We start from the raw sequence: 16297 nt of genomic DNA, 5'->3' as shown, positions 1-16297 counted from the left end.
GAATTTTTTGTCTTCTTCACAATCCTTCCAAAGAAAATTCCTAAGTTTAATTTTATATTTATTATGATAGCTCTTTGAAAAGAGGGAGGCAGGACAGGGGATAAATTGGAATGGCAGAAAGGACCAAACTAATTTTAGTAACCTTACTTGCTTTCGAGAGCCATTTATCTTTCCATCCCACGATCTTAGCATCCAATTTTTCAATTGTGTTGTGCCACACCTTGCAGGATTTGGAAGCCTTTTCAAGCGTAATTCTCAAATATTTACATGGGAATTGTCGTTTTCTATAATCCATAAACTCACAAATCCTATCTTTAGTTTCTTCATTCATGTTCATAAAGAAAATCTCAGACTTTGCCTCATTAATTTTTTGTCCTGATGCCATCATATATGATTTCATGATGGATTTAAATCCAGAAGCTTCTAAAATAGTGCTTTTGCTAGGGAGAATCGTATCATTAGCGTATTATTGGTGAGTGATATTAGGCATATTTTTTGTGACAGTAATACCAAAAATTGACCAATTCAGGAAAGCATCAGTTAAGGCTCTCCCAAAAGCTTCAGCCATAATGATGAAAAGAGAAGGTGATAAAGGATCACCTTGCCGAATACCCCTTGAAATTTCAAAGAAACCTTCAGGCATTTCATTAATTAGAATAGATATTTTAGGCGCAGATATGAATTTAAAAATGAGATTAATCCATTGATGAGAGACTCCGAAAGCTTCGAGAACCTTACATAGAAATCTCCAATCCACCATATCATATGCTTTTTGGATATCAAGTTTCATAAACATGCAAGGATCCTTGCTTTTGTCGACCAAATGAATTGTTTCTTGAATAGTAATGATATCGTCAAGAATAGATCTCCCAAAGACAAAGCCTGTTTGTTCCTCGAAGATCAGTTTAGGCAAAAAACTTTAAGCCTGTTTGCTATGATCTTGGAAAAGATCTTATAAATCATATTGCATAAGGCGATAGGCCTAAAATCCCCAGCATATTTAGGATCATTATTTTTGGGGATTAAAGTGATAAAGGAAAAATTAATTTTAGATAGCAGAGTGTCACCATTTCTTGAGGCTTCAATAGCCTTCCATAGGTCAACCCCAATAATGTCCCAACATTTCTGGAAGAAAAAGGCCTAAAAACCATCAAGTCCAGGAGATTTATCAGGGTTCATATTAAAAACTACTAATTTCACCTCTTCCAAGGTAATGGGTTTATTTAAAAACTTATTATCCTCAGCAGAGATTAATTTAGGTATAAATTTAAGCATCTTATCTTGTGCCTTTTTATTTGACCCTTCATAGTTGTTTAGGATATTCTTAAAATGAGTTACGAAGGTATCAACAATATCACTTGGCTTTTCAACCCGAGTACCCAAGTGATTTTTTATGCTAATAATTTTATTCTTAGATCTATTATATAAATTCGAGTTATGGAAAAATTTGGTATTTCAATCCCCTTCTTCCAACCATTTTCCCTTGGATTTCTATTGCCAAAAAGTCTCTTTTTTGGATAAAATTGACTCTTGTTTAGCCAATAACTCTTTTTCTAGCAGATAGCTTTCTTTATTCATATCGTACTTTATAATTTCAAGGTTTAGATTTCTTAATTGATTTTCTATCTCTAATTTTTCTTTAAAAATATTATTAAAATGATTTTTGTTCCAATTTAGAATGTACTCTTTTAATAGTTTTAATTTGGAAACAAAAACAAACATCTTCGAACCTTCTACTTTGTCTTGCTCCCACCAAATTTTGATGTTTTCGATGAAAGCTGGATCTAGGATCCATATTTTTTTCACATTTAAATGGGTTTCTAGTGGGTTTAAAAGGTTCAGAGAGTTCTAAATGATCTAGGTAATGATTTGACATAGCGATAGGAAGAATAGAAGATTGAAAGTTAAAATTGTTTTCCTCTAGATCTCCTATGATGAAAAACCTATCCAATTTCTTTGCAATATATGCAAAGTCTTTCCTCTTGTTATTCCATGTGAAGTTCCCATTGTTGATGTGAACATCAATCATGTCATGTTTTCTTACCCAAGCTTTAAAGTCTAAAAAGGATTGTGAGAGATGATGGATACCACCTATTTTTTCAGATAAGTCTAAAATAGTGTTAAAATCTCCTCCTATCAAAAAGGAATTGTCCTTAAAGTTGAGAATGAAATTACTAATCTCAGCCCAGACATTTTTTTTATCCAAGTAGTTGATAGGACCATAAACATTAATAAGAATAAACTACAAATCTGACTTGATACTCTTGACACTAGAACTGATCTAATTAGGACTATGATTGAGACAGCTAAGTGATACCTTCCTAGGATTCCAAAAAACTCCTAAACCACCAGACACTTCCACAGATTCTTGGAAGAAAGAGCCCCATATACCTAACATTTTATATAATTTAATTGATTCATCCTTATTAAGCTTAGTTTCTTGAACTATAATAATATCTAATTCAAAAGATTTGAGATTTTGTTTTACTAACCTTTTCTTGCTAGGGGCGTTTAGTCCCCTAGCATTCCATGTTGTGATCTTCATACCTCTTTAGGAAGGCACTTCCCTTTCCCAACATTTAAAAACTGATTAATCTTCTGCTTCTCTCTGCTAATTCCTTCCACTTCTCTAAGGTCCTTCAATGATCTTCTGCCTCTTTTACCCTTGATCTTGCCATAGTTAGGAGAGCTTAAATTGTCCTGGTTTTGCTGAATCCCAAGGTGCTCTGGAACTTTCCCTAACATTAATTCACTATTCTTCTTTTGGTCAACCTTCCCTTCTATATCTTCAGATTCTAAGTCTCTGATGATCTTATTAATTAGAGGATCGTCTTCAATTCCATTTCCTATCATATTATCCACGCTGTCCCCATTATCTATTGCCTTATGTCTCACACCAATAATCTAATCTTGCCTCATAGCCTTATCCTCTACCTCTATACACATCAAATGTCTTCTGAGATCTTCATAAGAATAGTTATTGCCCCCTAATTTAATGATTCTCTAAATTAGTTCTGCCTTTTGAGCCTTTGTACTATTGTTGATATCCTCAAAACTAAAAACCTGAACTAATTCATCTGCTAGTTATTCAAGATTCTCATCTCTTGTGTTCAGATCATTTAAGTCTACCTCTGAATTGCCTTCTTTGTTTAGGAATTATTATACCTTCTTTGTCAAGGGATTCTCAATCTTATAACAATCCACTTTGTTAGAATTTTTTGCTGGGGTAAATGTAGAACTTCTAACCTCTGATGGGGTATGCCAAAACTTGGAAGATTTGTTAAAGCCTTCTTTGCTCAGTGTGGTTTCTGAAGGTTCTAGCATCTAACATTGTCTCATTGTGGGTGTTTCCTTTAAAGGTACATGGTACTCATTTAAATCTGATTTTGCTTCAAATAACATAAGATTTTCTATGTCCTCAATATTGACATCTTTGGAGACCCCAGATCCCTTTTTGGCTGATAGAAGTGCACCAAATTGACTGTATCTACAGTGTTTATAGATTTAGTTTGCATATTTTTGGAGGCTATGTTAACTAGATCATTCAACACCTGTTGTTTACTTAATCTAGATTCTATCGAAGACTAATCCCTTGCTATCCTTCCTAGTTGTTCTTGGTCTTGCACAAGCATCTCTCCATTTGACAACGTTTCTTTATTTTCATCTAGTAGTGATCCATGTTCTGTGATGATCTTGGCAGGTTCTTGTTTATGTTTATGTTTCCTTTTGGCAGCACCATCCTTACCGAATGGGAAATCTAACTTCGAGTTTTGTTCAATCATAATAATAGATTTAAGTCTTTTCTAAGGTTCTGAATTACCTTCAATGGTAACCTTACTTCCACTTTGGAGATCTATATGACCCTTGCAATGTTTATACTCCAAATTAGAAGGATCCAAGATACATGATTGAGCCCTCAATTTCATTCTCTATTCTCTGAACTTTGGGAATAAATTCTAAAGGTTTGAGGTGTGCAGAATGGTTTCAAAGTTTGTTTTCTTGCCCTTTTTAATCTTAATAATTTATAAAATCTATCCTTTGAAAAGATATAGATAGCAATCATATGAAGCTCTTTTTGTTACAACTTTCCTTAACCCTTGATTTAATTGATTGAATTTTGTCTTAATCAATAATTTAACATTATTATCATACTGGTACGATGAGTCTATGCCTAAGAGCTCTCCCAAGCCAAACCCTAAAGATTTAAGAATCTCTATGTGATTAAGCTCTGGAGGCAAAGACTTAATGTTAAACTAGATTGGACACATGAAATCTAGACTTTCTAAATTGAGATTAGGATGCCAATCAATAAATTTGACAATATGCCCATTAAAGAAACACTCAGATACATTAATGAATTGGTTTTTAACACCTTCATTGCTACATTGTAAATAAAGTACAGTATCTGAATAATAAGATATACTTACCTGAGATCCGAAATTTTCTTCTAACCAATTAGAAAGAAATAGCAAATCTTCGTTAGATCCACACCAAATTGTGAAAATTCTAGTTTTTTTGCATTTATTCCAAGCATCTTCGATTTCTTCCCCAAGGAAGGAGATGGAAGGAGCCACATCTTTGGGATAAATTTGAGGGTTAAGTGAGCCCTTGGGATTTGAGGAAGCCCTAGGAGCTGAATACTCAAGGTGATAATATAGAGGAATATATGAACCATGGCATTCGGATCCAATAGGCGTTACATTGCCGGATCTAGGAGGGGTTAGGAATGAAGATGAATCTACCCTAACAGGATTTACAGGATGAAGAACTAGCTTACCAAAATTGGGTTAAGCATATTTTGTAAGGTAAAAAATCCTAATATACTCCTTTAGGCTATCTAAGGTGAAGAACAACATTGAGCGATGGTGGAATGACAGATATGAGGCATGGAATGAAGGATCTCCCTATACCATCTTTGAAGACCTCGATTTCTGTTTTGGATCAGTTTGCTGGTATACATTACTATGCTTATGCTTGTCGCTACCTTCCACTTTCTCTAGAGCGGTAAATTTGTTTGAGAGTTTAACCTTGAAAGTAGATTTAGGGTTCTTCTATACTCTCTGTGACATTGCTCTGTATTTCTTTTTTGGCACATATTTGTTGTTTTTGCCTATTTTTACCCAAGGATTGGAATCCTTGAGTTGATGGATGTTATTCTGCTCTCCTTTTTTCGTAAGTTCGTTGGAGTTCGCCATTCTCTATGGTAAATCAATTTTGATTATTAGTATTATAATATATTTATAAGATATATAAATTTGATAGTTTGAAATTGAAATTGAAATTTTTTTATCGAGCTATCATATAATGAATACCAAAATACCAAAAACATAGAAAACAAAAAAATGGACAAACTCTTAACTCATGTAAGTTGAAGTCAACAAATGTGTATATAAAGGAGTGATATTAAAAACAAGATTTACTATAACTTCATGAGTTTTTTGGAAGATGTGACAATTTTAAAAATTATTATTTGCAAATTTTAATTATTAGCAAATCTAAATTGTAGACATTTTATATTGAAACTAATCAATAGAAAACTTTAAAAATAGCCTCATGGAAGTTATATATATATATATATATATATATATAGGCTACATTGGGTATAACAAGGAGGACCTTCCAGGCATTTGGCCACAAATTTGCCATATTATCATGAAATATTTCACATTGGAAGGTAAGTTTATAGTCTTCTACTTTTATCATCTCCCCTTCCTCAATCATCTCTGCAAAAAAGACCTCATTTCCATTATGTTCTTTCTATTACACTCTATGGATAGTAATATTGAGGCCATTTGTAAGGGTAAGGAAAATGTCATTCTACAATAGGGCCTTATGTTTAGGTTGGACAATTTCCATCATGCCCTTGGTCCCCCTATCAATGTTCTTGTAACTACTATGAATAAAGCTACCCCTCTTTCCTCCACCCATGACTAGTCCCTCTCAAGTAAGAATTTATAGGAAAAAGGACCAAAATAGAGTTTTTCTCCCCTTGACTTTAGTGAAAAAAGAGTATGGACACACAAGGTCACCTAAAAAAGCGAAAAAAGGCCTATGTGGTTGATTCTAGTGATCACATTGAGACCCCTAGTGCCCACATGTATAATAAAATTGCTAAGGAAAATTATAAGCAAACCTTGAAAATAAATGAGTACACAAAGTTTGATAACTTTATTATTAAAGCCATTGATGAGTCTTCCACCCTTTCTTCTAGTAAGATTGATGACTCCCCCCTTGAGATAAAGCCTGACCCTCCCTCCTCCCCCCATCGGCTCTTTGCAAAACCTGACCCCTAATCCCACTCCCAACCCCACTTCCTTGCAAGTTTCTTCCCAAGAGATTTTAAAGATAAAAATGACTACCCCTAAGGTGGGAGGGATGCTAGGAAACATAAAAAACTGGTTGGCATCATTCACGAATGTTATTTAGAAGTTGAAGAAAGAGGTGGGCATGTTTAATAGGCACATCGAGGAGACCAACAAGTTCACCATCAAGGCCATGTGTTCGTGCTCTATTACCCTTTGTATGATGCAAGAGAGGATTACTAGCACTAAGGCCAAGAATGATGATGAATACATGAAACTGTTATAGTTTCTCAAGGAAGAATGGGTTGCTATGCTACTATCCAAGTGACTGGGAGGAAATGCTAAACCTTAGCTGCTATGTTTTTGGGCAATCTTTGCTTTATGGTTCATAACAACTCATGTGGATTTAGAAACATTTTAAACAATACTTTCATTATCTGCCATACATGGTGAAGTGATTATGTTAATTCCAACTTTAAAGACTTATATGTTGCTACTTTAAATACTCTGCACCATGGTTCATACTATGTTTTTAATAGAGATAAGGATATGGTTGCTATCATATGTTGTGATTGTGCTAGCTATGGTTAATGCGTTTTTAATGTGGTAGTTTTGTCTGTTCTGTGGGCTAGCACCCTCTTGCTACTTTTATTATAAAAAACAATATAGGCTACATAGTCTAGAGATCGTAGAATGAAAAGAAAGACAAGTAGCCATGAAATGAGAAGTGAATCTACATATTTTCCAATGAGATAATGCTATATTGAAATGGATGACATCTATGATAACATATTACTGTGAAGAGGCATTGCAATGAGTGACATAAATCTCCACAGTTGTACAAAATTTAAAGAGTGAAGTTCCCTAACAACGTGCAATCGAAAAAGGGGAAAAAATATTTGTTTCTATTTTTGATGATTTATAGATTTGTGAGAGTGTTTTGTAGAATTTTTTCATTTATGAACAAATGGATTTATTGACTTTAAGAAGCTGACAAATTTTTGACTAAAATTTATTTTTTAGGTAGCAAAGCACCAAAAAATAGCCTATCCGCTAAATAATGCATACATAACTATATTAGATATTAATTATATTGTTGTTTGATTTTCATGGTAATATAAATGATTTAAATATGAATTACAATTTTTGAAATAGGTGGGACAAGATTAATATTTTTTAATTTGGTAAAGTATATTAGAGAGTTTACTCCTCTTCCTTTTTATCTCTTTGGTGCTCTCCTATTCCGATGGTCTAGAGTGTGACCCAAAATAATGACTCAAAACAAACACATAATCTAAATCTAGAAACAAAAAATTAATATTTGAAGAGATTTATATTAGTAATAATAAAATTTTGATAAATTTTTTTTTGATTGGTAAACGACCGAAGCCTAGATTAATTATTGTTATTTATTGTAATTAATTGCTTTTATATATTAAGCAAATTCAAACCCAACTATTGTATTGTAGGCTCTTGCCTAGAATGTTAATATATATGTATTAGGAAAATATTTAAGAAACACAAAGATTTTATTCTTATAATGTGTTGTTGAGAAGGGAAAAAGTCATTAAAAAAAATAAGAATTTTAATATTCTTAATTACATTTGGAAGAATTTCATTACGAGTTTTAAAATAGAATATATAAGTACACATGTAATCAAATGTTCTTTTATGTGGAATGAAAGGTATGTAAATATTACTTTTAAAATAAAATATATTTTGTGAAATGAAATAGGGCCGTAGATTTTTTGTTTTTATTTTCTGGAGCTTCATTTTGTGATTACAAATTATTTTTGAAATATTAAGCAGCCAAAACAAGGGGGCTGCCCTTACCAGAAAGACAAACTGGCAGAATACCAGTAGGTTACCATCCACACAAAATCACCCCCAACAGAGCTTAACACATCAAAAATAACATATGAAAGAGCATGATAAGTACTAGACAACCTACTAAGATAACCTGTAACCGAACTACTTAAAAGTAAATAGTTTTTAAACAAAAGCAACAATACCTTAAAATTGACCAAGTCCAAAATCCACCATAAAAACCAAAACCACATAACTAGAAAGGCGCAAGGCACTAATTAGGCTTCCCAACAACCTTCCCTTTGAGAAGGATATTCTCCTAGTCTTCCGCTAAGAACCTGAACAACATCTTGGAGTCCTCCTGATTAAGGTCCTCATCCTGGCTGTCCTTCAACAAATGTAGGGTAGTGGCCACTGCATAGGTCATCTTGATGGTGAACTTTGACAAGAGACTTAACCTTTCCTCCAGGACCTGCATTTTCTCCCTCAACTCCTTTACCTCCAAATTTAGGGACTCCATAGTTTCCTCTAGATTGCCACCCGACTTGCTCTTTTCCATGTCTATGTTGTTAACTTGCAAATCTAGAGAGTCAGAAATAATATTTTTCTTTAGGGAACACCCTAACTGGGGAGGACACTATCATAGGAGAGGGAGCCTTATCCATTGTCTTTGGGAATTGATCATGCATGAGGTCCACCGTACCCATTGTAAGTGACTCGGAGACATGAGTCACCCACTTACTCTCTTTTTCCTACCCTCCCGAACCTGACATAGAGGAATCCAAAGTGTCCACCTCCCTATACATATCGTCCTCCTTTTCCACTTTGAAATTCAACGTCTTTTATTTCATCCTTTGCTTGGGGGGGGGGGGGGAAGGGGGGCATTTCGTTAGAATCTGACTCCTCCTGAGAGGTAGTGGTTCTCAGTTTCCTTTTAGAATTCCTTTTTGCCAGTCTCCTAGACCTTCTTCTACCCCCTTTGACATCCTCTTCTGATTCTACTAGGTCCTTCTCCTTCCCTTTCTCCAAATTCACCCTTTTTCCAGTGGCATCTTCTTTCTCTCCTTGGGGGACCCACTAGGAGAGGGATGGGGGTGGGGGCCATAGGGCCAATCATTCTCAAAGGGACATGATGAGGGTGGGGGTTATGAAGAGCAGGTATATCAACCTCAACAATTCTAAGCGGTAACAGGGCCAAATGAAAATGGTAAAGGCAGAACATCAAACCCTGGTGAAGGATAGTATAATTAACACCTTTTTTCATTTTTCCTTAACATCTGAAACAATGTCAACTAACTTGTGTAATAAAAAGAACGTAATGGAAAGGCTATCACGATGTCTGAAATGGTTTAGGAGGGGAAAATGATAATAATAGCACACTCCATACCTCCCTTCAAGAGTGAGATACTTCATCAGCACCAGAGACACCTTGTTCCAAGGCTTCATAAGCTTTTCCCTTAGAAACCCTCCATGGTGGCGCATGTGTTCTTCTCCCTCTTGAAAGAAGCGGTTTAGGCTAGCCTCATCCACAACCCCCGTCACTTTCTGCCATTTTTTGCCCTTCATCACAAGGCTCGTTGCCATAGCAATAACTTCCTCAAACACCTAGAACGTGATACTGTTATTCCACCCTGTCCGTCTTTTTTTTTTTTTTACAGTCCTTGCGAGCTCCAATAAAGCGTAACATTTCTAACAAAGTCTACATTAGCATTAAATTCAAGATAAGGAAAGTATAACTATATATGCATAAAATTTTCTATTTTTCAGAAAAATAAATTTTTATCTTTATAAAAATTAGTATGAATTAATAAATTTAATATTATTATGAATAATTAAAATAGATATAGATTATAGAAATTCTATTAAATTTTTTAAATATTATAGTATGAATTAATAAATTTAATATTATTATGAATAATTAAACTAGATATAGATTATAGAAATTGTATTAAATTTTTTAAATATTATAGTGGATTAGCATTGTGATGAAATTTTACTTCTAAATTTGATTATGTGTTTTTTATTTATTTATTAAAAGAATAAGAGAATGCAAGAATGAAATGAGAGAGGAGAATGGAGTTGGTTGCTTTAATTAAGGAAGGAGAGTAGCCCCGTTTGGTTGCTGGAATATGAGTGGAATAGGAAAACAAAATTAGAATATGTTTTATATTCGCTGTTTGGTAAGCTCAATCGAAATTTGGAATAGGAAGACATATTCCAATTTTGCCCCTAAAATGAGCATATGTCTATGCCAAAAAATATCTGTTATTGGAATAGGCCATTTCCATTTCCATTCCGATTTTTCATTAAAAAAAAAAAATTAATTTTAATTTTTTTTTTAAATTATTATTATTTTTTCGATTTTTAAAATTTTTTTTTTTAACTTTTTCTTTTTGAATTTTTTTTATTAAATTTTTTTTTATAACATTTTTTAAAATTATATCTATTTGTTTAAAAAAATGAAAATGAATTAACCAAAAAATAATAAATTAAAAAAAAATTTAGAAAAAATGTTTTAAAAAATACAAAACTTAACTTTATTCTTATTCCATTTTTGTACAACCAAACAATGGATTAACATATTCCCAATCGAATTATAAATGCACCAAACATGATTGAAATTGCCTATTTCTATTCCCATTCCCCATTTCCATTCTCATTCCACTTTTCTATTCTAATTTTCTATTCCTATGCAAGCAACCAAACGGGGCCTAAACGAATAAGAACTTAAAAACATGAATTGTTCTAAAATAAATAAATAGGGATAGAGTAAATTGGGAAATCGCAGGGGAGCGTCAAAAAGTAGAAGAGAGTAGCGTTGGAGATGTCACAGAATCTGACTGAGGAAGAATATGAAGATTATCGGACAAATACCTCGTGTGAATGGAAGTGAGCTGAGCTACGCAGAGTTCAGAGAAAACTATATGTTGACAAATGAACCAGTTATTCTCACCGGCCTTATGAATGGCTGGAGGGCTTGTACAGATTGGGTCTCTCAGGATGGCCGACCAAATTTTTCTTTCTTTTCTCAACACTTCGGCAATTCTCGAGTACAAGTAAGTCCATTTGGCCCAGCAATTTATTCCTTAGTCGTTAGGTACAGGTTGTTTCTCCTATTAAAGTCTATTTATGGTATTTGCCTATGGCTCAAGCTTTCAGTATGGTTATGATTTAAGAATATTAGTTATCTACGATTTATTCGATTTATGAGTGTTTTTGGTTTTTATTGTTTCAAATTTTTTAACTCATCACTTGATCGATGTGATCCATCATCAGAATAATGAAGCACAGTTAGAAAGCTCAAGAAGGAAAGTCACAAACTGGCAGCCTTATCCCATGTATTGTTTATTGAAATTTTCTGCCCACTAAATTCTTAAACCAATTCGACATAGTCCACTATGGGGTTCCAAGTTATACCTATGGCAAAACAGAAAATAGACATGCTATTATACTCAGTTTTCAGTCTTATCACTGATTCACAGCCTTGATTGTATCTGGACCCCGTATAAGTCTAAGGGTTTATTTTGTAATGATAACATGATATTTGTGAGAATGTGACCTATTCCCCACTGCAAAAACGAAGACTTCAATTGCAGGTATATGTGAGGAGTTTGTGATATAATGATAATAGGATTGCCCGTGTTGTAGTGACTCATAATGGAGTGCATTTGATTATCATCCATATTGGTACCTTTAGGTCTGACCGATCTTGTGGTGTAGTGATTATGGGGTGATTTCAAGCGTGAATAATGCAATGCAGGAATATGGGCCACACATTTCCAGTGTGTTTTTTGTATTTTAGTGTAATTATTAATGGGGTGCATATGAGTGTGACTGCTGTATTACAATAATTGTAAGGTACATCTAGTGTGGCCTATGTTGTGGTGGCACAAGTGTTGGCTGCATTCATACGTAGTCTTTTAACAATCCCAGGATAATATACTAATTTAACAAACCTCCATCATATAAAAAACTAATAGTAATTACATAGAAAAACCAAAAAAATCCTCCTTATACAAAAACCTGCAAAAGCTCTAAGCCTCTAACCAAATCTTTATCCTTGAGCACGTTTAACAAATTTGAAATAATCATGGAAGAAATTTCTGTGTTTACCTTGTATTTGGAACATTCCTTAAAGAAATCCTTACAATATTGTAATGTTCCCATCATAACATAAATAAATAAATAATCAAAGCATTGTTTATGGGCTGATTGATTTAGTATATCTCGGACCCATTTTTATTTTAATTGTTCCCGTAGGTGTTGCCGTCGGCTATCTTTGTAAATCCTTGGAAGTTCCTCCGAAGGGTATTTAAGCACGACATGTAGGTAGTAGTTGTCATGCGATTTGGATTATTTCTTTGTATTGCAAATTCTTGTTGGAGTTCTGGATTGTTTGCCATTTCGGAAGTGGAAGATCTTCCCTATTTGGCTATTTCGGTTCGGTGGGATTCAACCCTCACCCTATTCTGTTGTGTACTACTGGGCTCGGATCTAGCAAATTGAAGCATCTTGTTTGCTCATTGTCTTCTGGAATATACCTTTAAATTTGTATACTTTGGGTGCACCAATGTATGTTCTGTGTTGTAATTGGTTAGCAACTCCATTTATTCAAGGAAGTTTGTTAAATCACACAACCTTTCGCCATCCTTTGTACTCGTACTCCCTTTATCCTTCTGTACACCCTCTAGCACCACCGTACTACATCTTCTTGCCCTGTATGACCAACCCAATTGGTCATCACCGTTTCTCCCTACCTTGTATACTGTACAGTCCATTTACCCTCCAACACACCCTGTACGACCCCCTCCCTAACCACTATACTGCACCCACCCTCATCGTACGATGATATTCTTATTCCACCGTATGACCTACTAACACCGTACAACAAACCCTACCAATACTGTACGAACATTTGTGGCATTGTATAGGCATTTCCTGCCACTGTATGAATACCCCTTTAATTGTACGCATAACAGTTTGTGTGAATACTACAAGGAAGGCCTGAGAGCCGTTATGAACATTTATAGTGGTATCAGAGCTAGTGATCTTGCCAACCTGTGTACGGTGAATGGAAGTTTACAGTCAGAAATGAAGGAGATCCCACTTAGTTGATAGAATGGAAGATCAAGAACCCACTCCTGTTGAAGTCATGGCACTAAGGGATCTTTTGAGGAATTATGCACAAATCAATGATACTCAGTGACTTATAGAAGAAACTCTTCGAAAACTGGCAGAGAATAAGATATCTGGGGAACAAAATGGTCATAGTACTGACTCGGACTCGGGAAAGGCAAATCCTTCTCCAGCACGCTCTTGACCTTCCATGCTAGCTGTCCCTCCATGGACGGAGGTACCACACGGAGAAAGGCGACTGACCTTTGAGGAAGTTCAAGAATAGTTGAAAGAAGATTGGAAGAATGCAAACTTGGAAGAGGATATATTGTACAAAGATTACGCAGAATTGAGAATGCGATATTCCAGAGGTGGAAATAGAGGATATATTAACGATGATCTTAGAAGAAAGTTGTGTAAAGTAAATCTATCACTATTTGACGGTTCCAGATCCATATCCGCCCGGGCATGGGTAATGAAGGCCGATATTTATTTCCAGCTCAATCCAATGCCAGAAGAAGCAATTAAATTTGCAACACTTCACTTGGAGGGAGTGATGCATGAATGGTGGCATTATGACACCATTACATTGGGGCATGACCAAGTAAATACTTATGCATAATTCATTGAAAGATTGATAGATCGGTTTGATGGTAAAGATCTGAAACTTAATTTTAAAGAGTTGGCACAATTGAGGCAAATAGGATCAGTCGACCAGTATATCACGGAATTTCAGAAACTCTCTGTTTTGGTTATGAACATTTCTGAAAGGAGACAGATAGTGCTCTTCATGGACAAACTGATAGAACCACTGAGGGGTTGGTTAAAAGGCCTCAACCTTGCCACCCTTTTAGAGGCTATAAAAAAGGTGCGAAGCATGGCATCATTATCGACATCATCCTCTCGAGGTTACTCTCACTCCAAATCGCTAGTATTTCCAAGGGACAAAGATAACAAACCTCTGTCGAAATAGCTTTCGTTGGACGAAGCTAGCAGACAGGAGCTCCAAAGGAAGAAATTATGTTTCAATTGTAAGGAGCCGTGGGAGCTTGGGCCTAGGTGCTTTGGTAAAGGAAAAACACACTACATCGAGGTCATGTTTGATGACGAGGACGATCAAGAGAATGTACCCACAAAGGACGGTTACCTGCAGGAGGTCTCTAAAATGATTCATTTGAACCGTACGGAGAAGAACCATCGCCTTGGTTGGGAGCCCGAGATGTACGGTATTCTGAGTACGGGAAACCCTTCAGGGACAAAGGGTCATTGTGATGCTTGATAGTGGAGCCACTCTAAACTTTATAAACTCATATTTGGTGAAGAGAAGAGGTATACTTATAGAGATGCACGCACGATTCCAGGTCAAGGTCGCAGGAGGAACACTCTCACCCTGTATGCACCTTGTTCCCCAACTGAGTATCACCATGGCTAATCAGACAGTGACAGAGGATTTCTTTATAGTAGACTTGGATGATATAGAGGTTATTTTGGACATACAGTGGATGGAGCCACTAGATGAATACACACAAAGTTTCAAGCGAATGACTTCACTTTTGTTGTCAATGAGAAGAAGGTTGTTCTCCATGGGATGGCCAATGAGGGACCGAAGGAAATTTCGGCACAACGAATGGAGGCTTTTTTTCGGCATGATGACATTGCATGGGCTGCACATTGCTTTGTTTCCGCAAAACCAATGAAAGGACAACAAACACCCCACCAAGATGATGATCTACAGGCTATCTTAAGTACCCATGATAAAGTTTTTATAGACATTCCTCCTGGCATACCTCCTCTTGTGGTTTTGAGCATACCATCGAGTTGGAAGCTGACACCAAACCAGTTAACACCACGCCATGCCACCATCCAAAAAAATTCAAAGATGAGATTGAGAAGATGATTCATGAGCTGCTCGAGAAGGGATGGATCTGTCCTAGCTCTAGCCCTTTTGCATCATCAGTGGTATTTGTTAAAAAAAAAAAAAAAAGATGGGGCATTGCGCATGTATGTGGAGTAAGATTCAGGCTTTTGATTTCGACATTGAATATGGGAAGGGAAAGAACAATGTGGTTGTAGATGCTTTGTCAAGAAAACCCACCATTTGCTTACTGTCTCAGATTTCAGCTGACTGGAAAGAACACTTATTGATGGAATATTCCAAAATCACATTTGCATGTAAGCTAATGGATGATGACACTTAGGACGACCGATACAAGGTGGTGGACATCATTTACTATAAGGATTGGATATAGTCAGTGCCTGAATCCAAACTCAAGCAGAAAATCCTGAAGGAAATACATGCCTCACCCTTGGTCGGACACCCAGGGTTTCTCAAAACCTATAGATAGCTTAGGGAGAGGTTCTCTTGGAAGGGACTTAAAGATGATGTTTTGCATTACGTTTGGGAATGTGCAGTCTGCTAGCAAAACAAATCCGAACACACCTTACCTGCCGGGTTATTGCAACCCTTGCCGATACCAGAACAAAAGTGGGAAAGTATCTCTATGGACTTCATCACCAGACTTCCTAAGGTAAATGGGAGGATTGTATCTTTGTGGTGGTTGATAAATTGATGAAGTACACACACTTCTTCGCCATCTCCTCAGATTTCCAGGCTGCACAAGTAGCTGACTTATTTTTCAGAAGTATTTTGTTTGCATGGGCTACCCCGAAACATTGTTAGTGACAAGGATGGTCGGTTTCTCAATATTTTATGGACAAAATTGTTTCGGTTGGCAGGAATATTATTGTCGGCAGGAACACACCTTACCTGTCGGGTTATTGCAACCCTTGTTGATACTAGAACAAAAGTGGGAAAGTATCTCTATGGACTTCATCACGAGACTTCCTAAGGTAATTGGATGGGATTGTATCTTTGTGGTGATTGATAAATTGACGAAGTATACACTTTTGCCATCTCAAATTTCCAGGCCGCTCAAGTAGTCGACTTATTTTTTAGAGAAGTATTTTGTTTGCATGGGTTACCTTGAAACATTGTTAGTGACAGGGATGGTCGGTTTCTTAGTATTTTTTGGACAAAATTGTTTCGGTTGGCAAGAACATTATTGTTGCCAAGT

The 16297-nt window shown here is 35.7% G+C and overlaps 1 protein-coding gene across 1 annotated transcript in view; it reads left to right on the top strand.

Annotated features, from left to right (window-relative positions):
* The first annotated feature begins 10892 nt into the window (after positions 1–10892).
* LOC149561401 (arginine-specific demethylase JMJ20-like) overlaps positions 10893–16297 on the top strand; it is a 163605-nt gene continuing 158200 nt past the window's right edge. The window contains exon 1 of the mRNA XM_089825129.1: positions 10893–11164. Within this exon, the coding sequence (XP_089681255.1) occupies positions 10961–11164 (204 nt within the window). The 5' untranslated portion in view covers positions 10893–10960. The remainder of the gene's footprint in view (positions 11165–16297) is intronic.

Source organism: Cupressus sempervirens, chromosome 4, assembly GCF_028749045.1.
Source record: "Cupressus sempervirens isolate cs-2001-9-10 chromosome 4, ASM2874904v1, whole genome shotgun sequence".
Classification (NCBI taxonomy): Eukaryota; Viridiplantae; Streptophyta; class Pinopsida; order Cupressales; family Cupressaceae; genus Cupressus; species Cupressus sempervirens.
Note: the sequence above shows the minus strand (reverse complement) of the source record. Positions and strands in the feature narration are given on the sequence as shown.